At 36.0% G+C, this 26,219-nt stretch overlaps 1 protein-coding gene across 1 annotated transcript in view; it reads right to left on the minus strand.

Annotated features, from left to right (window-relative positions):
• Window positions 1-26,219, minus strand: part of TRHDE (thyrotropin releasing hormone degrading enzyme) — a 365,955-nt gene that overhangs the window by 91,321 nt on the left and 248,415 nt on the right. The window contains exon 7 of the mRNA XM_087868922.1: window positions 15,351-15,416. Within this exon, the coding sequence (XP_087725048.1) occupies window positions 15,351-15,416 (66 nt within the window). The remainder of the gene's footprint in view (window positions 1-15,350; window positions 15,417-26,219) is intronic.

Consider the following 26,219-nt stretch of genomic DNA (forward strand, 5'->3'; position numbering starts at 1 on the left):
TTCAAGTCCATTCTGTCTCCGGGACTCACACTTGATACGTTCCTCCCAGGAATCCTTTCTTGGCCATTCTCATACTTTCCTGAGTTACAGACCCCTCTTACACGCCCATACATTACACCGTATGAGAGTATCTATCACACTGTGTTATATTTGCTTGTTCATCAGTTTGACTGCCAACGTACTCTGTAAACTCCATGACAGTAAAGCCCCTGGTACTCCTGCTGACCACTGTTTACCAGCATCTACGTGCCCAGCCTGGTACACAGCAAATGCTGAATATATTTGTGGGATTTTTGACTTTCCTCATTCAATATGCCTTTCTGTTAACAACTGACGGTGCTGTCGAGAGACGTTTCTCGTATCCATCAGATTCCTCCAAAATGTCATATTTAAACAGTAACATAGGACATAATTTGTTATTTCAATGCATATATGTCAGCTATATAACTTGCATTGATATATGCAGTTGCATATGATGTCACTGAAAGACTGAAATATTGGGTAGGAGACCATTTTTATTTTACTTTCTTTGCTAACAAGTGACATGATCCACAATTTTTCATGTACAAAAGCCAATGGGACTAAGAAGTAAACAGGAGAAAAGGAAAAAGTGAGCTGAGGAAGTAAAGCACTATTATCTTTTAATATGTTTACATGGAATAATTATGCTTTCCTAGTAATGAGCCCCTTAGCATGTTAAAACAGCAGACTAACTGCACAAAGGATTTATTCCTCAGGACATAGAAGGACAGTTTAATAAAATCCAAAGATATATGGACTGGTTTATTTGTGTTTAGCTGCAAATTATTAAAAAATCCACCCTAGATTGACCTTTATAATGACAAGATCTATCCTTTCCTATTATAAGAAGGTAAGACAGATGCAGCTCTTTTTCTCTAGAAATTCTTTGACCTCGCCCTAACTTGTGTTTTGCCTTCATGCTCGGGTCTGAGCCTCGATGGCACAAGCAATCCCAACCATCACATTCAGACAGGACATTGCACAGAGGAAAGAGACAGAATTTCTTCCCGAGAATCTCTTCTTAACAATCAGGAAAACTTCCTCTCAGTTCCTTCATCAAACTCTCCATGTTTCCCATTTGTAGAATTGCATCATGGGCACCAGCCGAAATCTGCTGATGAAGCGCTCTGGGGATTTGTTTTGGAAATGCACAAGGCAAGCCTGGACCTATGTTTTCTCCAATGACATAAGAGAGGCAAGTCTGGGCCTCAGTGACACTGGCAAGTAGGAGCCCTTCTACTTGTAAGACTCGTCTGGGAAATGCCAGGTAAATCCAGGCATTGATTTTTCTGACTATGTGACAAGAAGGTTGAAGCAGGGGTTTGAAATACTGTTCCTTTCTATTAAGAATAATTGTACCTCAAAAAATGTGTAGTGGGCATTTGTCATTCTTTTGGCTTTCCAGCATTTAAACACCACGTTTATATGGGGGCAATAACTCACCACGGAATCCCGCAGGAAGGTGAGGGCTCCACCTCCCACTTGCAATGGAAGGGACAAAACAGTAAATCCTCCCTTCACCCCTCTCCCTGGCAGCTAAAGCATGCACATGTGCCCTGGCCTCAGATGAGTACATACTTCATCCCAGGACTGTGAACCCTGCAGGATCAAAGCAAAGCAGCAGGAACAGTTGAAACACCATCCCAGGCTCCAGAGATGGCCACACTAATGGTAGCAGTTGAACCAGCCACTCCTGTGGCAGGACCTTGGCTAGGTTTCTTAATTTCTCAGTCCCCCTTAGATCCTACTACCCATTTTGTAAGCCTAGTGTTCCAGCCTTCCCAATGATTCCAAGGCCTACTGTACATATACCCTTCCAGCAAATTCCTTTTTGCCCAATTTAGCCAGAGTTTGTTTCTATTGCGTCCAACCCAAAACCCTGACTGCTACAACACTAATGGGGGTATAATCAAAACAAACACAAACATCTTAAATTTTCTTGGTAATAGAAATTCTCTCACATGACTTATACAAAATGAAAAGCAAAGGACATCCAGTTTTATGGAATAAATCTTCTAGGCTTTCATTGTGTTAGAAACAGTAGGTATGGGGGGGAAGAAGGCAGATATTTAAGTTAAAAAAGAAAAAAAAAAGAGGCAGACAAGAAGACTGTAGAAAAAGTATAAAAGTTCCATAGACAGGAATGCACAGAGGGTAACAACAATAAAAATAAAACTATGTTAAACTTTTGTCTTAAACAAAGCTTCTAGAGCAAGGGCTTTTAAACTGGGAAACTAAAGCTCAAAAATTAAGTATTTGTGAGTGTATGCATTATTAGAGTGTGGTGATTTAAAGGGATCCATGGGCAATAAGAAAGCAGATTAAAAGCTCCCAGATCAAAGCAATATCACACAAAGGTTGGATCAAACCCATCTGAAGCCCTGGCCATACACTTCACCAGCTGTTTCTACATTCTCTGACCTTGACGAACAGCAGCAAGGAGACCACACCAGTGACAGATGACCAACTAACACACGCAAGAAAGCCAGACTACAGATCAAGATATTATTTTGGTTTCTATCTGAAAAGTGGCTGGAGATTATGAAATTAAATAAAAATGAGTAGCGCAGCACTGGAAAAGCATATGTAAAATAAAAAAATGTTTACATTTTATTCTATTAGATAGGAACCAAGGATGAAAAGGTGTGAATAATTGTTAAACCTTTGTTATTAAATTGTAACAAGTTTCTAAGGAGGGAGCCCAATAAAGGAGGAACCACTACTCAACTTTTCAAGGTACAGGAGTGTCTGGCCACTAGACACAGTAAAAAAGAGGTGGTATTTAGGAAAGAAAATTATTTGAATGGATAGAACAAAATAAGTTATATCATTGTTTGCATGCATTTTTTATTTTTATTTTTTTAATGTATGTTTCACCTAGATTTACTATTACAAGTTGCTTACTTAACACCTAGGAGAATTCAGATATTTCTCTAAGAACAAAGAGGCATTTTACATGTTTGAAAAACCCATTACCCACCTAATGAGTATAATCTTGTAAAATCAGTATACTTTCTTAAAGGGTTGCAAAGTATACCAGAAAACCAGAAAACCGTAAATCAAAACAACCTGCTGGCACATAAAAGATTTGTTTGCTTGTTTTAAATATTAGACATGGCATATTCTCACATCAGTTTTGTTTTCACAGATCTCTTATTTAGCAATTACATATCATGCCAGCAACACTTCAATATGCAGAAGCATCACTAGAGGTGTAAGTAATATTGCTACTCTGCTGACACTGGACATTCCAGAGCAAGCTGCCAGGGTCCTACACCTGTCAGTAAAATAATGTGAATGTAAGTCTATAGGGGTGTTCTAGGGTACTAAAATATCCCCACCTCTCACTTCTGCCACTAGCTTGAAATATCACTGAGACATAAAATGAATCTATTGGCAAAACTGAAGTTTGTGAATTGCTTTTCCTGAATGCCCTGGTAAAGGACTTTGCCCACAACGAGCTCACAAAAATAGATAAATTATATCCTGACTGGTAAAAATACACTGCCTTTTGTAAATCAAGATGCCCACGGACTGTAGGGCATGTACGTGGAGTTCCCCACTTCCAATTCTTTTCTCAATCAGCCCTAGAGCTGTTGACAAGTTGAGCAAAAAATGCAACTCAAGTGACAAAGAAGTGTGTGTATATTTAGAAAACTAAATAGGAACTTAGGCTTATCAGCCATGTGATCTTGAGTAAGGTATCCCTGTTCTCTAAACTTTAATTTCTTCAACTGGAAAGGGTAGATAATATAGTACTTACTTAGGAAGACTCTGCACAGAAAATGACATAGAACAAGAAAAGCACTTAGAAAAATGCTTGCCATACAAGAACCCAAGAAGCGTTAGTTATTATAAGACCAAGCTCAAGGGAAAAATACCTCTAGAGTCAACATCTTCAATCTCACCTGCAAGAGTAGTCAAATTATATGGACTAACTGGAAGGAGGATAGAGGGACCTTTTTTTTATTTTTAAAAAAGTAAAAATGCAAGAAAAGAATTGAGGCCAAAGTTTTCTTAGACTTGGGGAAAGCTTAGAAACCTTCCCCCTCTTGGGTCTGAAAAAAGAAGGAAAACTAGGAGGGCTCCTGAGTTGTACAGTCTAGCGCCCTATTTTTCACAGAGCTCTACTCAGGTGACAAGCCACTGATGGCTTGTGACTTGGGTGGCTCTTGGAATAAGGGCACTAATTAGATACCTCAGCACAAAATAGCCATACCTAAGTTGGCATAAAGCCACAAAAACACTAACATTCAGGTGACCAGAAAGACAAGGCTTGGACAAGATATATACCAAACACTCAAGCAACGTGTGCTCTCTCACTTCTTTCCCATTCTCTAATCAGCCCACCCCAAGAAACCAATTATGACTGCATATCAGTGTGGAGAAGAACAAAGGGCTCTTCACCATATGTTCGGGACTGAAAAAGTCCTCTAGAATAGTCTCATATTAATGGACATGACACTAGGGGAATTCAATAAGGGCAGATTAAATTTCCCATATGCTCAGAAACATGGGGATTTCTTCTAGTCAGTGTTAAAATCATATATACTTGTTAATACATTTTTTATCAATGGCGGGTATTTGCCTATTAGATCCCTACTGTTTTTGCTCCCGTGATTATCCAGGTTATATTCCATAGCTCATCTTAATCAATTCATAGCAAATAGCCTCATCTCCTTTGCAGCTCTGTCCTTCAAGTTTGCTAGTTGGCAAAACCCGAATCCTGGATGAATTCAACTACGTGCCTTCTCTGAGCCTGCAACATGCCACTGAGCATCATGGGAGAAAATAATGCAATCGAGCGGTTTGGTTTTATCATAAATTCCCAAACTCAAATAGGCACTCAATACAACAGTCATGCCATCCTCTTCCAAATCCTCATTCCTCAAACCCTCTCCTACCCAGTATTACCCCACTTTCAGCTACTGACTTTGCTCAACAAACACAGAAAAAAGTAGAATTCATCAGAAAGGAACTCCCTCATGTTCCCATTTCCAAATCCCCAAGTTTACTAGAAGTGTATCTCCTATCAGAGACCAGTTCTTTTACCTTCTCAAGGACCAGTGTCCCAGCCACCTCTCACTTCTCTAGCTTCTGTCCACTAAGATTTTCCTCTCCTGACTCCTTCTCTACCAGCCTAACTCGTACAACTGACCCCATCTCTAAAAACAAAACAAAACCATAACTTTCCTTACCCTTATCCTCCTCTAACAACCTACTTTGGTTTTCTTATCTCTTTCCTTGGCAAATTTCTTTAAATTTTACTCTCCAGACACTGTTTCTACTCAGATATTTTCCATGTACTCTTTAACCCATTCCACAGATAATCAAAAAATTTGCCAGCTGCCAAAAGACACTTTTCAGTCTTTACTTCACCTCTCAGTTGCATTTAACCTCATTGATCACTTTCTTTTTTTTTTTTTAATGTTTTTTTATTATATTATGTTAGTCACCATACAGTACATCCCTGGTTTCTGATGTAAAGTTCAATGATTCATTAGTTGCGTATAACTTTCTTGAACTAAACTTTCTTCTTGACTTGGGGACACCACACCCTTGGTATTCTGCCTCCTCTCCCCTTACCCTATCCCGATCTCTAGCACGGGGCCCCTCCTCTTCTCACAACCTCCAATTGTTAGAGCCCCACAGGGCTTGTTTCCAGGCGTTTACCCCAGAAACGGTAGAATCGTTCTCAGGTACCTCTTCTTCCTCACCTCTCCTATGTACCCTTCACCCAATCTATCCCTAGATCCATGTATTTGGCCTTCAAAAAACATTTTGAATCCATCCATGTCTCTGTGTATCTACCGACTACTTACATTGCCATCATCTCTCCCCTGAATCTTCAAATATTCTCCTACGGTTTATTACCTGATTCCTCTCTTGGTATGCTGATTGCCCCACTCTCAATGTACTATTACAAGTTGCCAGATAGCTGTTTTAAATATAAATAGAACCACATCACATCCCAGTTTAAAACTGTTTAATAGCATCCTGCTGCACTCAAAATAAAATCCAGCCTTCTTAGCACCGTCCCCCTTGGCACTGCATGATGAATTCCTGCCCTCCTCTCCTGCCCTCTCTCTTGTCCTTACTAACGCTGCTCAGCCACACCAGTTTCTTTCTTTTCCTAGAACTTGCTCAGTCCTTGGCCTCAGCCCTTTGCACAAGCCCGTCCATATTTCTGGGATGATCTCCTTCCTCCTCCAGCTTTCTCTCAGCCTTCAGACCTCAGTATGCATGCCTTTCTCTTAAGAAGGAGTTCCTGAGCACCCAATCTAAAATTGCCTGACCCATCTCCCCATATGTTCTCTTACAGTGTTCTATTTTTTCCTTCCCAGCATTTCTCACATTCAGTAAATACATACGTATTTGCTTTTTTTTCTGTTTAGGGTCAATCTTATCCTGTTCTATATGATTCATGAGATCAGGGGCCATCTCTGCTGTGTGCAGCATGCCCTGAATACTTGGTACTTCTCACGGGGTCTGACATAGAGTGGGTATGTAATAAGTTTGCGTAGAATAAATGAGTAACCGAACATGCCTGATGGGGGAGCAACGTGTGCCGTGGATATAAAATGAAGCACATCTGCTGCAGGAAGTGAAATCATAATTTTGGTTTATTAGCACAAAGCATTAAGAAAAGATCTTAACACTATAATGAGCAATGGCTCTTTAGGGGAAAAAATGATCTGTAAAATAATCACGGGGAGAGACCTTGAGCAGAAGAGAATAGGTGAATATAAGAGACTGATTGCAAGAGGAAATGAGATTCAGGATGACAAATGAACATCGCCATCTCTGTGTGTGTCATACTAGCACAGAGTCCTCTCTCCTGTGGATAGAAACACAGAGGTAGATCAAATGTTTTGAATGCATTTGAACCTTTTGTAAGTCATTTTCCAAATATATAACTTAGGTCTTTAGCACTCCTCCTAAGCCACTAATTTATAACATGGGCTTTTTCACAATAATACTAAGATACTTAGATATCATGGGGAAAAAAGAATGTATAGTAAATATGTTATGGTTTATTATTTTTACTGTATACCCACTTATACAAAATTATGAGAATGAGAGTAAAACTTCAATCTTCAAATGGGTAGGATACATGGATGATTATGTCACCAAAGAGTGGAATGCAAGAGAATACATGAAATGTTTTCAATATATTTTGTGATAAAAACATATACACTGAGATAGCAATTGGGTGATTTTTTACTTACTAAATTAGTAAGAAAATTAGTTTGAAAATAAGACCTAAGGCTATTTGCTTAGTGCATTATAAAAAGAGAGCTTTCAAACTTTACTTCTACCACTATATTGGCTAAACATTTTGGGAGAAAAATTGATAATATGGTTCCAGAAATGGATATGAAGAGACAACCAAAATGTAATGGGAAAATCTATAATTTGAAGATCATGACAGTATTGTTTATTTAACAGAAACTGGAATGTGATCTGGGTGTCCACAAACAAGGAAAAAACTAAATATACTACAGTACACCCAGTTTTATCCTATATAATACCATCACCAAGAAGTTGGGAAAATATGAGTAATGAGAAAAACCACCTTCCCAGCTCAGAAAGGTTCTTTTTGCATCAAAATTTACAACATTGTCAGATATGTGGTTCTAGGCTATTACATGAAGGTTCTGAAAAGAGAACATTAAAGGAAAAGAAAAAGAAATTAATAGAGAAGAAGAAAGAAAACTGCTGATGTAGGAGTTATAATAGGTCAGGGAAACAGATGCCTGTGAGGCAAGTATACTGTATTCTGGGCTAGCAAGCTAATCAATTGGTACAGTCTGCAAGGAGTGAGAGGCACTTTGCAGATCGGTGTACCCAAGGACATGCATATTTAAAGACTGGTGTACATATGCACACATACCCACATACAAATATATCCACTCCTAGATTTTAAATTAAGTTATCTAAGACATCATTTTATAGGATCAACTCTATTTAGCTAAAATGTATAAAATATCCTGAGCCCTTAACTAACAGGTAAAAGAAAACCAATAAGTATAACTTTCTAAGACTTCCTATTTAGCTGGGTAAATGCCTACAGAATGACCAAATAGCGATATTTGTCATTAATAATAAAGGTTTTTAGTTAATGTTACATAGTCATAGCAGTCACTTAACAACATTGAACTCAGAGGCAAAATGATAAGGATTCAATCAGTAGCTGTACATAAATTAGTTGAAACTGATGAAATAGAAGTTATTTCTCTCTGAGAAATATGAGTAACTACTGCTATTTAATTTTTAAAAGTATTTGTTTTTTACTAGAGATAGTATTCTTGATTCTCAAATCCATGGAATCTTTCCTTATAATTAATATTTTTTCTACATTAACATTCTCAATAATTTTAGCTTTCTAGTTAGGTCTAGAATAAACTAAATGCTAATGAGGTCAAATCCAATGATTAAAAAACACCAGCAATGATAACATTATTATCATATGGTATTGAGTGATCACAACAAATTAGTGTGAAGTGTTAGCCTTTCTACCTATAGTATATCTAAACTGCCCAGTAATTTAAGTGAAACGTGGAGAAATTTGAGCAAAATCTGTCTGTGGTTATTCATTTTAGATTAAACATGATTCAGCTACCATCTGGATGAAAACACAGTACTATCTCTTCATAAAGAAAATGAACTTCGACACACCGTCTCTGTTCCTCTATTATTCTATGACTTTTCATTTTTCTGAAATATCTACCTGCAAGGGAGAAAATGCTCTCTCAGAAATGCAAGGTGGAAGTTATCGAATAAAAATCCTGTGTACACATGTTAACATAGAACTTCTCACTGGAACACAAGTTATTGAGTATGTTGTTGCTACTAATAATCCCTCCGGCTTCATGCCTCTCATTACCTTCAGGCTATCAGAATTTTATGAGCACAAACCAATAATAATGATATTTCCCTTTTGCTTTTTATCCACACCTCATTGCCTTACATTGATTTGCATAAGCAATTTCTACCCTGATAATTGGAGCCAAACATCTTGTTCTGGGTTATCTTATGGAAAAGAGCAGTTAAATACTAATCAAGAGAAATCTTTTTTATTCAACTACATTTTAGATGATATTGAATTACCCTCATTGGTTGAGCCAGAAGGTAACTCATTTTCTGACATGGATTTCAGGTTTTGAGTTTATAGCAAGCTTAATAATGATGTTTCTTCACAATTTCAATTCCCTGGTGTTGACTCATAATAACATGAAGAATGGTGTCGCGAGGTTCAAATCATTATAACAATATTGTTTTGTTTAAAAAAGAAAAAGCAATAGTACTATGTAATAATTATTTTTTAATAGCTACTGAGCCAATCAATGTTATCTGAGGGTTCCATAATTATAGCTTTATTCTTTTATTTCCAGAAAAATAAGAGAAAAAGAGAAAATGTAACTAGCAGACATGTAAAAAAAAGTTTATCTAAAAGAAGCATTACTTGAATTACTTCAGAAATAAGCCTATAGCACTTACAAAGAATGAGGATTTGAGCTATAAGAACTTCAGTTACAAAAAAAAAAAAAAAGTAAAAGAAGTACATCTTAATTTATTGACCATTAGCATAAACATTACTACGTGTGGGTGAAAATTAACAAACATGCACTGAAACAATAAGAACCCCAGGAAATAAAAAGACGTAAGAACTGCTGAAAGATTCAGCAATACTTAAACAGTATTATGGATTGAACATGGAGTGAACTATGACCACACTCAGGAGACCACAGTGTCACCAAAGCCAAATGAAGAAAGTCTTTCAAAGCGCTTCTGGATGAAGACTGTGCATTGAACCAACCCATCTAATTTCACTCTCTCCCCAAACCTAACTAGAACTACACCGAGTGTATGGGTATCAGCAATTCTTTGTGATAACTAAATATCTTGATTTTCTGAAGTCTAGCAGTAGCTTTCCTGACGTTCACTCCTCTAACCCTCCTAATAGTTTTAGAAAATGCATATATTCTGTGTTAAATCCCTTTCTGCTTGAAAGACCTAGAATGGGTTTGGTTTTGCGACTGTATTATGTACCAGGAGGGCTATGTTCCAGGGGATAGACCCTCAAAGATGGGAATCTGCAATCTGTATTTCCACCTTGATTAGATTTAGATGAGTGATATCATTGATCATGGGTAATAAGGTCCTGATAAACTATGGTATTCAGGGTAAAACAGTTTCTTAAATTATCATCTACAGTTGCCTAAATTGAAGAAGAGGCTTTGGGAAAACAAATGATTGCTTCAATAGAACATCACTACAGCATACAGAATCACAAAGTCTTTGAGAACAAAGGCTATTTCTGACGGGAGAGAATTGGGAGGGGGACCTTGAAAGTCTAAATTCCACTGAGCCTCCTTTAGGGTCAAAAGCAGCTCTTCCTGTCTCTGAAAAAGTTAGTTACCACTAGTTTGAATCCCTTATAATGACACTTATCTGGGGGATGCTGATTCTCAAGACCAACACCCACTATATCTCAATGCTATCAGACCCACAGGTACAGTTGACTCCAGCTGATTCCAGGATTATAAGTAGAAATTCTGATTTATAAAAGATAGCATATACACTAAAAATCACCAAGAAATTTCAAAAAGTCCTTAGAAAATGTCATCTGAGACAACTGCAGCTTCATCATAAAAATGTAAAGTATCCAGAGCAAAATATGAAAGTGTAACAAAATATGAAAGAAAACTAAAAAGCAAGGGAAATATAAGCAGTTTTTTAGCAGAAGGCAAAAAGAAACATCACCAGCAAAAATTCCCTACAACGACAAATGCTGGTCTGGTTTGATTACAGTTACAGTACTATGTATATTGAAGGCTGTATAGCCTTAATATTCAGATAATAACTAAGATTCAACAGGGAGTCACTTTTGCACATCTAGTTTATAAATTTTTCTATCAAATTAAAATAGTTGTTCCCAAATTAAAATATCAAACCCCTACTGTCTAACTAGCAAAAAATGCATTAGATAAAGCTTACATTTGGAGAATCTGAAAGATGAAAAAAATCTTAGAGAGTATAAAATCTTAAAGAGTATTTAGTCCAACTCTTGCATTTTATAACTACAGGGCAAGGGGCCAAGAAGGATTTCGTGACTTGTAGAAAGCCCACCATTAATTGGAAACAGAACTGAGAATCATTTTCATTGCCTCATGCTTCCCACAATACACCAGCTATTATTTTGGGAAATGGATTATGTAAAACAGTAGATACGTAGAAGTTTGCAAAACTACAAACATTTCTATGTTTTAAAAATATATTACTTATGAGGGCATACATAATCCAACAAGGGTTCACATTTGGTTTCCTCTACATTTCACTTTCAATTTAAACATCAAAACCGAAGCTGACTTGTTAATGGTAGCCAGGATGAATTTTTTATAACTATATATACTGTCTATTTACAAAAAGAAGTTTTGGGGCAATTTATTTTATTTTATTTTTATTATTAACATATAATGTATTATTTGTTTCAGAGGTAGAGTTCAGTGATTCATCAGTCTTACACAACACACTGTGCTCACCACAACACATACCCTCCCCAATGTCCACCACCCAGCCACCCCATTCCCCCCACCCCCTTCCTCTCCAGCAACCCTCAGTTTGTTTCCTGAGATTAAGAGTCTCTTATGGTTTGTCTCCCTCTGGTTTCGTTTTGTTTCATTTTTCCTCTCTTCCCTTATGATCCTCTGCCTTGTTTCTTAAATTTAGTGAGATCATATGATAATACGATTTACTTATTTAGCTTAGCATAATACCCTCTAGTTACATCCACGTCATTGCAAATGGCAAGATTTCATTTTTGATGGCTGTGTAATATTCCATCAAATATATACACCACATCCTCTTTATCCATTCTTCTGTTGATGGACATCTGGGCTCTTTCCACAGTTTGGCTATGTGGACATTGCTGCTATAAACATCAGGGTGCAGGTGCCCCTTCGGATCACTACATTTGTATCTTTGGGGTAAACACCCTGAACACACCTGATCTTGTCTGATCTCAGAAGCTAAGCAGGGTTGGGCCTGGTTAGTACTTGGATGGGAGGCAATATATTTTAAAACTATGCTACACTGAACCATTTAAGCATCAAATGAAATTCAAGAAATAAGGGAATTAGATAAAAAAAAAATCAAGAAGACCAGACCAAGGAAAGTTGTGATTATTCGGTATGAAACTATTTATTAGACTTTCTAATAGCTTATCAAATGAATTGCATGGTTATTAGGAACAAAACTTTTCTCAAAAAGTCTCTAGAGTCACTTCCTACTGAGGAATATATGGGTAAGTGAAACTGAAAATGTATTTTCCAATACAATACAATACAATACAAAAGGTAAATGAATATAGTTGAACTGATACTCAGATACTTTGTAAGTTAAATACGAACATTTGAACTGATCCAGAAATGTTCCAGAAACCTACCACCTTTCTATATTACTTTTATTATATTTAATATATAAATATTATATAAACTATTTTATACTATTAATATTTCTTATATATTAGTATACATTTATATCTGATTTTAAATTTTATATTGTGTACATTATACAATATATACAGCTGACCATTGAATAACATGGGTTTGAACTACACAGGTCTACTTATATGTGGATTTTTTACTGTACAGTATTGTAAAGAATTGTCCTTAATATTTAATAACAAATTTTCTCTAGCATACTTTATTGTAAGAATACAGTATAAAATGCATATAACATACAAAAATGTATCAATTGACTGTTTATGTTATTAGTAAGTCTTCCAGTCAACAGTAAGCTACTAGTAGTTAAGTCTTTGAGCACCAAAAGTTATATGCAGATTTTTGGCTGTGTGTGTGGGGGGAGAAGGGGGTCAGCACCCCTAACCTCTGCATTGTTCAAGGGTTAACTGTATATATTTTATATATTTGTGGTTGTATTTGTAAAAAATAGTTGACTTGTTCCCAAAAGGGTTTAAGATGGGTCTTAAATGGTTTAAGGATACAAAACCATCCTTAATGGTTTAAGGATACAAAAATTGTAGAACACAAATTTTAGAAGAAACCTCCATTATAAGATTGTTCCTGTGCGGAACATGAAAGGTCCAAGTAATAAACTGAAGAACAAAAAGGAGGAAAGGAAAGGCAAGAAAAAGAGGGAAGAAGGAAGAAAAGAAAGGAGGAAGAAAAATGTATATGAAAAACATACTATTTGTAATCTGGGATTGACTACGAACCTAACTCTGGGTCTGTCTTCAACATAAATTTCTATTTGCCAACACAGAAACAGCCATGGTTAATGTAAAAACAGTTAATAGGTTTTCCAGCAGAGGTAAGCACTGACAGCCAGATTAGCTCCTGCAACAACGTGTAAACCAAGACTCCCCAGAGCCTTGTGGATGGGAAATATATTAATATCAACTCGGTGACCACTCAGCACCAGGACACGAACTATCTGTTCAGGAGGTCATTTCCAAAATGTATCCCATACATCTTCATGCACAAGAGATGATAATTTATCACCTAGACATAGGGATCTACTGTAAACTAATCCAAACTGCTGATGATACACTAAATCAGTTTGAGTGATGAGTATACGTAAAGCTGCAAGCGAAGTACTGAAGGATAGAGATCTATCTGATCAATGAGATGTCACAAGGCAAATGAAACGCAATGTTGACAAACATAGAGTCCCCTCGGTTGAAATTAACCAAATCATGTGTCAGAGCATAAAGGCGCACATTAACACAAGCTTCGAATAAAAGTTTAATATCATAGGAGTCCGAGGCTATATTCTTTTTCAGATAAAACTGAAGAGACTGGACCAGTAGTAAAGGGTGTATTAAAAATTGATGTGTTTTTGCATACCACCAAAAAAGCAACAGGATAAAGAAAAACTTTGCAAAACAATAATCCTTTCCAAATAATATAACTAGAGTTATTCAATCTGCTGAGCAAATCCATACACACAGATGAGGAAAAACAATAAAAATTTTATACAGAAAGTGATTTCACATCAACTTGCTACCAGGAAATCAAATTCAATTTGTGTTGCCCTTATGAAAGCTTAGATATTTTCTGGAACTGTCACACTACAACTTCAAGGGGGAAAAACAAAGGACTGGGGATAGGAAGGACATTCCTCCAGACAGTTGATATTCATGGAGGGCACTCCCTGAGAAAAAAGATTTTCCCAACTATGTGATCAGAATACAGACTTCAGCACCCGGCAAATAGGTTCAATAGAATTCAGCCGTTCTGAAGATGTCCCGAACAGAAAGAGCTGATTAAAGTAAATTTCAACCCCTGCTGGAACAAATCTGTAAGAATATTTTCTAAGGGAAGTTATTCTTCAACAAATTTATATATATTTTTCTTTGTCGTGTTAAGTATATGTAACTTTGTCGTAACATAGTTAACTCTTGCTTTGTATTTTATCTTTTAGTTTATTCTGGGTAAAGATAGAATTACACTACTAAAATTTGACCTAACCCCACATGTAGTTTATTAAAATTTCAAAATGAAAAGCTTACTAAGAACAGATAAGATTGATTGCTCTCTCTGTCTTAGCATAATTGTATTTCAGGTGAACATCAATTTACTTTAAAGGACACTTCTAAGTAGCAGAATGCATCATAAATAATTCATCAATCACAGCTGCTGGAAACATGATTTACTTCAACAGGTTCAATGGAATAAAAGTTCTATTTTTCTATATTTGTGTTTGCTTTAAAGTGTTTAAGAATCCTCCTTTTTTAAGAATCACTCTTAGATTCCATACTTCATACTTTAAATGCAATATGATAACACTGCCTCTTTTTTTTCCCTTTTATTTAAAACACTGCATTTCCAATTTTAAAAACATTTAAAATATCTTTGGAACAAATAACAATTTAAGCATATCAACAGTAAAACAATAACAACATAAAAGACACATTCTGAAAAATTGCATTAAGATTTTGAGCCTAACATAATTTATTTTCACTTTATATTAACTTTTATACCAAAGGAAAGAGAAGTAGGCTTTTAGAAAATCTTATACCAATTATTTAGAATCTCACATATTTGAAAAATACTTCAATTTAAAAATGCATATTTAACAGCTCTAAATTGCATAATAGTTCAAGTTTTACCAGTTGATACAGTGAGAATCCCATCTACCACTTTCATTTGTCATATGGAAAGCCACCACTTACCTTATTCATCTTAAAGTTTTCCATCAAATGCAGCAATTTCATATCGGCAATTTCTCAAGCTGTGAAATATCTTTAAAATAAATATATTGACAAGGAAAATGTAAGAAAAAATAGAAAGCATTTTACTCACTTGCAAACCCCTTTGAAATACTGAATGGCCCATAAAATTAGCCAGCATTCTAATTAGAGCAGCACCCTGTAGGAAAGAGTATTAAAAAAAAAGAAAAAGAAAAAAAAAAATTCAATCAAGTAACATGATTCTACAATTATCCTATATCCATTAAAAAGTCTGCTTCATTCATGCTGTTGTATTCTTAGAAATAGAAAAGAAACAAGAGAATCATGAATACAATATCCCACCTTACAGAGAACAATTGAATTTTTTGTTTTGTAGATCTAAAAGTTCTGTGGACATAAAACCAGTGACTTCTGGACAGTCTCCTGGACAGAGTGAGTATCTCAAGGCAATAATAAGCTATAATTCAGGAGTAATAAAATTTTTATTGAACACCATATATGACAGAGTTAATAAAACATGGTTCTTGTTCTTACAAGCTCATAATCTAGTAAGGGAGGGATACCCATGTTAATAAATAATCATATTAAAATAGAGCTTTGGAGTAACATAGCTACTTACTCAACCCCTGGCTCAACTAAAAGTTGGGCTATAAAAGTGGAGAGGAGGGAATACCAAGTATTCGGACTGCTTGGGGGGTTCAAATCCTGGCTCTGACCCTTATCTTCTCATATATCCACAGGAAAATTATTTAACCTCTCTGCTCCTCACTTTTCTCACCTTGTGAAGTGTAGGCAATACTAGGCTTTAGTTAATGTAATTGTCCTGAAGCTTACATGAATGACTATATGTAAGGCAAACTGGGTCTGAGAAACAGTAACCGTGAGAGGAGTGTTAGCTATCAGTACTATATGAGGCTAATTGTTGTTATTTCCTGTCTACTTTGTTTAGAGGCTGGAGGTAGCCGTATGTCCAAGAAAAACATATGATCGATATAAATATTTAGAATCATAGAAGAAAATCCTCGTTTAAGAGTTTACCTCAACTATAACAATTATCATAATACTGTGGAACAGTATCAGTGAGAAAGGATAGACATGTAATCAATATGAAACATTCCAAATGGTGATTAAGCCTGGATAATCACAAATTTGTATGTGAAATATAAGTAAGACTTCAAGAAGATGCTTCAGCCTGCACTCGGTTGTTTTAAGTATGAAGCAATGGGTTATAAGCGGCAGAAGTATAAATATAAATGATAGCCTGGTTTTAGGGGGGAAAAAATCCCTTGACGACTACATACCCCACTTCATACTCATCACAAATTCACACCCTCCAACAACTCATTTCTTACTCATCATTTGTTTTTTATAAAAGAATCATAAGAGCCACACGTGGATTCATCCTGCTGGGAACTGAACTGTGGCAGCCCGTCCAGAGACATAAAAATGCATTTCTATTGTTTGTTAAGAATTGTTTCCTAGAACTCTGGAATTTTAATGCAATCCAGTAATCAGGCTCCATGAATTGCCGTTAAAGAAATGTCTCAAAAATTTTCAATCATCACCAAAAATGCTCCCAAAATTGGTATTTTATTCACAGCTCAAGAAACGATAAGCTGGACAAGTCACAGAGTTTTATGCCTCTTCTAATATATTTTCCTCCCACACCTTCTACTCTTTGCTCTTTCTTTTGCTTCTTCCTCTTTATCTTCTGCACACTTGTATAAGTCCATAAAATATAAGCATTTATGATTCAATCAGAGGACCGGGTTAGAATTCCCTCTAGAACTTATCAGCTCTGCTCCTTGAATTTCCTTGACAAGCTCTCCTCCTATACATTTCCCAGTCTAATCTACCCATCCAGAGGGTAGAAACTGTCAGTTCTGCAGCAAAACTAACCCTTGCCACTTGGGAAGTGAAACTTAGAATCTCAAGCAGTCAACTCAAACTTTCCTTCCGAACAGAATAGCCGTCTTCACATGATTTAAGTGTTTCCCTCTAGGTAATGATGACTTGGTCTCTTGTCAGGCTATAAAAACTATCAATTTAGCATGATCTAATGGCAAAAGAGTCCTTTCTAATCATAAAGAATGTACCCGTTTTCCTGTCTGGGTTGAGTGCTAACAGGAGATAAAACCTAGAAATAAAATCAATATTTAAAAGTTATATAATGCCACTGGACTTTTTATTATTACACTGTGTAATTTAGTTAACTTTTAGAAAATATGTCTGTGTTGCCCACTTGAACATTTAAAATTCTCCAGAGTAGCATGCACTCTTCTATATTTAACTAGCCTTTTCTTTCCAAAGCTAAATTTTGAAAATCCCTATATCATAGAACTGCGTAGACAGATGGGCTCTCCAACTGTTATCATTCAGACAACATATACTGAGCACCTACTAGGTATGGATTATAACAAAGATCACACCTCTTCATGCAGGCAAACTCACCACAAACCTTTAAAAAAAAAAAAAAAGAAAGAAAGAAAAGAAAACACCAAATCCCCTTTCAGCATGTCTTTAAAACATTATTTTCACCAAGAAAATACCGTTTAAAATATTGTAACTTATATTCACCTGTGATTCAAAATTCCAGACCCATTCAAACAAAATGGATCTTAGACAACCTAAGTAGCTTTATGGGAAATAAATACACTATTTCTGCAAGATTTTTATAATTTTAAGACTTGCTCAAGAAAAACCATCACTGTATTTGCCATAGGAAGGTTCAGAGAGATATAAGGATGGAAGCTACTGATTTCTTTTGAGGTTTCATAAAGAATATTCCAAAAAAGTATGCTTATAAACCCATTCCTCATGTAGTAACTCTTCTAAATGGATTACTTTTTTCATATAAGTTCTCAGCTAAAATTTATTTCATTTTACATTGTAGTCATCTGTATGCACGCCAGTCTTAAAGAGAGTAAACATCTCCAGAGAGATGACTGTGTCCCCATGATTTGGTACCCCTGCTCCCTGTGCCTGGCTCAGAAAGGTGTTCTCTTAACATTGTAACTGGATGAGAGAGGGAGAAATTAGTAAAAGCACACTGATTACTTTGTATTCTTGAAGACCACTCAGCCGGGATACACAGTTTATTACTTCATCAGTGTACTTTAGTGGCAAGTAACTACTTTGGAAGAGAGGAAGATTTTCTCAACTCATTTATTCCTTTAACATATGCTTATCGAGTAAGGCAGCGGACTCAGTATCCCGTAGAATACAAACAGGAATGCCCTAAGTCTCTGGCCTCAAGGACCTCAAAGCCTCCTAAGTGAAATGAGAAGATACAATATAATGAATGACAAAGAAATAAAATGTTCTATTCTGTTTCAGAAGGCGGGAAAAGTCCTTCTGTCTGGAGGGACGAAGGATAAAGGGCATCTAAAAAAGCGATGCTGGAGTTGGACCTTGAAGGAAGGACGGGATGCTAGGAGCAAAGTTAAACAGAGATTATGGTATGGCAACAGTGGCCTTTGTATGGTCATGCAGGTGTGAAAGTGAGAAGCACAAGTAGGGAAGGTGATGCTGAGGGACAGAGGGTATAAACCCAGGCAACAGAAGTTTGGATGGAATATAAGATTTAAGCAGTCATTAGAGAAGAGAGAATACGAAGGCTGGGAATCAGATCTTGTTTAGAAGATGAGCAAGGATTTTGGAAAGGTGGTTTTAAAAATACAGTGGACCCTTGAACAATACAGATTTGAACAGCACAGGTCCACTTACATGCAGATTTTTTTCAATAAGTACAGTATGATAAATGTGTTTTCTCTTATGATTTTAATAACAGTATTCTCTTACATTACTGTAAGAAAATAGAATGTACTACATATAGCATATAAAATATGTGCTAATTGACTATGTTATGGGCAAGATTTCCAGTCAACAGTAGGCTGTTAATAGTTAGGTTTTGGGGAAGTCAAAGTTATACATGGATTTTTGCATGGGGTGTCAGTGCCCCTAATCCCTGCATTGCTCAAGGGCAAGTGAGTTATCTGTGATCCTCCAAGAAGGAAGTAAAAGAACTAGAAGCAGAAGCAAATAATGGTAACAATGAGGATAAACCAGAGATAGGTTTAAGGAATAGAACAAAGATCACTTTAAACCTTAAAGCCTCAGTGACTGGAAGATGATATTAGCAGATAGGTGCAATTTAAAAGAAAGAGTTAGGTGAATATGGTAACATCCATTTAAAACATGTAGAGTTTGAGGAACAGGCAGGAAACCAGAAGAATAGAAGGCATACATGACCACGGGAATGAAATTCAGTGGCAGGTTATGATTGAAGACCTAAATTAGCAGTTGTAGTGGGTGAGATCGCTGAGAGAAAAGCACTGAGGTTTTAGTGAAGGAGAGAGAAAACAGAATCTTAGACTCTCTCTCCAGAGTCTGTGTGATCTGCACTTGAGTGCCCATAATAGGTAGCCAATAAATAACTGCTGAGAAAATCACTGAAGAAATGGAATTATGAGCAAAGGATGACACGTTGTGATAAAAAAAAAAACACACACAGAAGTAGCACTGAGTTTAAGTAGTGTCATGTTTTAAGACATGTTTTAAGAACAAGTGCTTCAGATTTCAAGGGAAAAAATAGCTGAGAAGTCCACAGTAGGTCACGTTTAAGAGAGAGCTATTTAAGTAGACTTGGTGTGAAAGCCAGATTGAAAAACAATGGAAACAGAAGGAAGAAAGAAAAAGCAATAAGCATGTCTACATGAGGTTTGTTCGTGTTTTTCTTTGTAAGATTATGGGAGAAAATTGTATGCAAAGAAAAAGATGATCTAGGGGAGACAGAGAGTAGACACACAGTAGATCAAGAAACAGTTTTTGAACCAAGATTCTAGGACAGCTGGGTAAGAAAAGAACTACGGAGAGTATTGGAAAACAATAAGGACAATCTTCCTGTGAGACAGAACTACAGCAGAAAAGGGAAGTAAAGATAAATAAGACATTTTGAAGTATACAACACAGAAGTTGAGGAAATGGATTGTAAGCTTCCCTTGGTTGAACGCTTTGTTCGAACGCTTGGTTTGTCTGACTCACTGCTGTAGACTAATTGCAAAAACTAGTTCCTGGCACATAGTAGGTTCTCAATAAATACTGAATAATTGATGGCCTGCCACTTCTCAGTAATGTAGGGGATGTGGTCCTAAGATTATGTGAAGTAGAAAGAGTGGAACTACGTTTGAAGTAACTCTAGTAAAAAGGTAATAGGGAATCAAGAACGTGGAAATGTACAGAAAACTCATAAGTCCTAGTTGAAATGATTATTAATGTACCTTTCATTCATTAAGCACCTTCTACGTGCCATATTTACAATACCATAAGGAAAATATCACTATCTTATTTGTCAGATCAGAAAATTGAGGCCTGAAAGGTTGTGTAACTTGCCCAAATTAACGTAGGTAGTAAGTTATGGAGCCAGGATTAGAAATCAATTTATATTCAACTCCAAAATCAGTACTCTTAACCAATTTGATTTACATTATCTTGTCCTAAATCAAAATAGTTACACGATACTCTTCAGAAACACTGGATACATCAAGAACTTAGAAAAAGAAAGGAAATTCTTAGAGTTACTCATTTCTTAGAATCAGTAGATGTTCCCAAAAGAGGATGAATGGAAATCTAATTCAATGAGACATAGTTGGAATAGCTGACCTATATGCCCAGGATTGGGAATGAATTAGAAGACATAAATTGGCTAGCATAATAGAACATATGGATAGACTAGGAGTCACGAAGCTAGCTTAGGACAGGTTGAGTAAGAACAAAACACTAGCAAGGTTAAAAATAGTGATTTTTTTTTATCAGATGCTACATGCAGATGTGGCAGCTGTGAAAATGCGCCATTCACAATTTCTACTGTTGGCCCTCAGCATTTGTCACGGCAAAAGCAGTGCTCTCCTCAGTGTACTCCCAGCCAATGACTAAGCACAACAGTGGCATTAAGGTGGGCCCATTCCATTGAGACAGGGACTCCTCTAACAGGAAATTCTGCCTCGAGGAGTCTCCATTGGCCTGGATGAATGTTTCTTGCAATTGGGCTGTGGTCTGAAACAACCAGTGCTTCTTCCTTCCCTGTCTCCTTCCACAGGCTGTGGACTGTGGACTGCAGTGTAGTCTTATGGAGGCTCTCCCTACCTTCTTGGGCTCCCATCCAAAATAAATATCTCACACACTACATTGTCTTCTTCTTAGAAATCTGACCCAGTAGGACAACTTTAAACACTGAGGTCCAAAAAAGTATAACTTGTTGGGAGGACAGGTCACTGGAATAAGTTGGCAATGAGTATACTCTAATAATAACTAGCACACACACCAAAACCAGATCGTCCCCCTTCTTACTCCTCTCAGGAAGCCCTTTAGTGGGTCTATTCCTACATTTCACATAACAGATGTGTTTTTCCTTCTTCAGCAGGTAAGGAATCATTATATTCAGCTTACATATGGGAGTGACTGAGTCTAAAGGATAAAGTAATTTATCCAAGTTACACAGGGATAGTAGTTACTAGAACTTGCCTCCAGACTTGGTTTCATCTATTCAGTTGTTGAGTTCTTGGATTAGCACAGAAACCTAGAAGGTAAGACTTTCTTGTTACTATCTAAGTTACTGGAAGGATTAGTCCATTGATTCTAAATCAAAGTATTTTTAAAGTATAAATTACTTTTTAAAAAAAGATTTTATTTATTCATTTAAGAGAGAAAGAGAGCAAGCACATGAGTGGAGTAGGGGGTGGATAGAGCCAGAGGGAGATAAGAAGCAGACTCCCCACTGAGCAGAAAGCTCCACATGGAGCTCAACATGGGACTTGATCCCAGGGCCCTGAGGTCATGACCTGAACTGAAGGCAGACCCTTAACCATCTGAGCCACCCAGACACCCCTAAAATGTAAATTTCTAAATGATGTCCGTGCATGAAACCTGGACATATGTGGAGATAACACGGTGTTCTCACATCATTTGGTATTGAAGAGTGGCTTATGGTCTGGAATAAAAGCATATCTTAAATCCTCCATGATTTTTCAAAAACATGATTTTTTCCTTGTTTTTCCAACAGTATGGTAGCTATATTTAGGACCTGAGGAAGAAAAAAAATAAATATCTAATCCCATATATCGTTCACTCTTCAATTGACTACCAAAAAGAAAGGCTGATGGGGCAAGAGAGCAGAAGAAGAGAAAAAGGGGACAAAAAAGGTAAAGAAACTTAACATAGGAAAGCAAACTTAATGTTCCATTTACACAGTCACCCATGCTTGGAAGTCTGAAGTCCTCTTTGATTTATTACTTCCTAAGGCCAAGCCTCTATCACCACATGGCAGAATTATTCGACAGCCTCCCAGCAACAACTCTAGATGCACTCTTTTTCTCAGCTCCATCCTATGGACTAATTTTAACAATTACTTCTGAAGAAGCATGTTTGCTAAAAGTCCTAGCTCTGTCATCTACTAGACTAGATGGAAAACTTAGGCAAGTTAGATGAGCTCCTCAGTACCTGCATTAACATATCACAACACTCACTACCGCTACTGATGAGTGCGATGCTGTGGGGATGCTGCCGGTGAAGATGATAGCTACCTCAAGATTTTTCTAAGTATTCATTTAAGTCATTTATAGGAAGCACTTGAAACAGTGCTTAGTATATAATATGCTTCAACAAAAGTATGTAGTTATTATCATTGTCTTCATCCTTACCGTCATTTTTATGTTACCTCCCTATCCCCAAACTCTGCTTTTTAACACATTTCTTACAGTAGCCAATCAAGCCCATACACAATGAAACTCACCATTGCCTACCAACACATTTTCCCCATATGACCAAATAACCAGCTTCTACTCTAGTTAAGCTGATTTTTTCATGATCCCATGAGCCAATCTTATACCTTCATGTTTTAATCATACTATTTACTCCAATAGCAATAATATTCCTTTTCGATCTTACATTCTAAGTCCTATACATTATTCACAAGCACAGGGAAAGTCCATACTGTCATAGAATACATTCCAAAATGTTAGCCCTCAATGCTTTTCTCTCTGCTGCAGTCATAAATCCTTTAAGCCTGACTACACAATTTATCAAATTATTTTACATCACTCACTAATTGTTTCAATATGACTGTTCTTCTTTCCACAACTGGATGCAGGTCATGTCATTTAGACTTATTATTGGCACACCTGTTAGCTGTCAATGCTGTAACTTTTCCACTGCCAGTGAAAGATGTTCCCAGCTAAGAGAAGTATTCAACAACTACTTGCTGTTTTTAAATCAGCAATCCAAACCATGAGCTTGGAGCCAAAACATTGGTCTCAGTCTTCCCTGTTATAAAATTCAGCATCTCCCCTATACTGGGAACTTTAAATTTTCACTATTCTCAGGCAATGATATTCAAACAGTGCAATCTATATTTAAGTCAGTAGGAAATCAAAAATGAGGACCACAGATCCAGAGACAAAGAAAACAGGGAGCTTTCAACAGTGTCTGAAACAGCAATTACATGAAAGTGTTCAATTAAAGAAATTTTAAAAATAACAACACTGTAAATTCAAATGAATGCTCATGGACGGACACAACATTAGAGCAGAAATTAACAGAATAGAAAATAAAGAAATGGTTGAGAAGATGAAAAATAAAATAACCAGATCTATACAAAGACTAATAGGAAAGTTCTGGGGAAAAAATTGATCAAGGGAGAAAAAAATAAAAAATACATCAAATGAACGATATTAGGAATAAAAATGGGCACATAACTACTGAAAAAAATGAAAAATAGTAAGAGAATACTCTAACAACATGCTAATAAATGTGAAAACTTAAAAGAATTTTCTATAAAGCTACAAAGTTATTAAAAATGACCCAAGAAGTAAAAATACTAATCATTGGTGAACAATAAAAATAAAAAACCACACACACACACACACACACAAATCATGCCAGTTTTACAGGCAACTCAACTTTAAAGGAAATTCTGTAACATGTTACCCTTGTCTTAAACAATTACTATAAGAAAATAAAAAAGAGCAAACAAAACCTTAGCATTTTTTATGATGCTTGTGTAACTGATAGGCAAACTGGACACAGTAAATGACAGTCTAATCTCATTTTTGATCATGTATAGATATATAGATATAAAAGTTCTGGGAAAAGTCCCACTTACACACTATATATACTAATATATAAATGCAACTTGGTTATATATATGTATTCTATAATACAACAAATAATATATGTACACATAATGCATATTATATAGAGGAAAAGAGAGACTTTAAAAGCAGAGCTTAAATAAAAGTAGAGTTTATCCCAGAAATTCAATAATGGTTTAATAACAAAAATTCTATGGATGCAATTCATCCCATTAATGGACTAAAAGAGATAAACTGTATGAAGATCTCAATGTATGTGAGAAAAACACTTGCTATGACTTAGAATCGTTCAAAATAATACACCTTAGTAAAGTAGCAAGAAAAGGGAATTCACTAACATGTTAAAGAGCATCTTCAAAAAATGCACTGAATAGTGAAACATTGTATGCATTCTCCTTAAAATGGCAGAGACAAAAATGGCCTCTATTAATACTTACATTCAATAGTACAATAGAATGAGTAAACAAACAACAGAAATATGAAGCAAAAGATAGCAATAAAGCAACAAATTAGTATTATTCAAAGATGACGTAAAAATCCCCATAGAAATCCAAACAAATGCATAGAATTATTGTATAAAATCAATAAGAGAGTGCAACAGGGTTGCCTGACACAGATCAGTACATAAAAATCAAGAATTGATGTATATTAGTAAAAACTAATTTACATACGTAATTTACAAAGAGTCCTATTCTCAAAAACAAAATACACAAATATAACAAAACCAAGTATCATATGGAGAAGTTAAAAATTACTCAGCACTTTCATGGAAAAAAAATCACATAGCTGACACAAGGACCTAACAATGAAGAACTATAGTTCTTATTAAGCTAGAAAGAGCTGTTATTATAAAAATGTCAAAATTAATCTATAAAAACTTCAAAAGACTTTTCCTAGAAACTGTCTTCATCTGAAAATTCATATGGATTGGCATAGTTAACAGTAGCAATTTTAAAAGAGAACAAGACAGGGAGAATCATCATACCCGTTATCAAACCTAAAAGGCTATAATAGTTAGACCAAAGGCAGAAATGTTGAAACGGCAAGACACAGACATCAGGGACCAGAATAAAAGACTGCAGGTCCACCAGTGCTGATACTGGTGATAGCTGACAGAGCTGGTATTACAGAGAAGTGGGACTAGCACAGGGAATTCATAAATAGCAACGAGAAGATTGACTATCTAAACAAAAATGAAATTACATTTACATCATGACACACAAAAGGAAAACTGAAAATATCCATGTCAATTAAAGAACTTACTATAAAATGCAAAATTTTTTAAATGTTAGGAAAAAAAATCAAAGCATGTCTTTGAGCATTTGCATTAGAGAAGGATACTGAAGTAAAACAAAAAGCATGAATCATAAAAGAGAAAATGGACAGACTAAAACAGAGCTAACAACATCTGTATGATAAAAGACATCATAAATTAAAAGATAAATTACAGTCTTACTGGCAACAAAAAAATTAGTATTCAGAATATAAAAAGGACTCTCATTAATCAATGATTAAATAAATAAGCAAACAAATTTAAAAACAAAGACCCCATTGGAAAATGGGAAAAGGATGAAGTACCAATAGTTTATTTTTCCTTTTGTTTCCCTTACCTCAAGAGACATATTTAGAAGGAAGTTGCTACGGCTGATGTCAAAGAGGTTACTGCCTGTGTTCTCCTCCAGGATTTTTATGGTTTCAGGTCTCATATTTAAGTCTTTCATCTATTTTGAATATATTTTTGTGTATGGTGTAAGAAAGTGGTCCAGTTTCATTCTTTTGCATGTCACTGTCCAATTATCCCAACACATTTGCTATGATCCAGCAATTGCACTACT

The sequence above is a fragment of the Ursus americanus genome, chromosome 17 (genome assembly GCF_024610735.1).
Source record: "Ursus americanus isolate L20-20 chromosome 17, mUrsAme1.1.p, whole genome shotgun sequence".
Lineage (NCBI taxonomy): Eukaryota > Metazoa > Chordata > Mammalia > Carnivora > Ursidae > Ursus > Ursus americanus.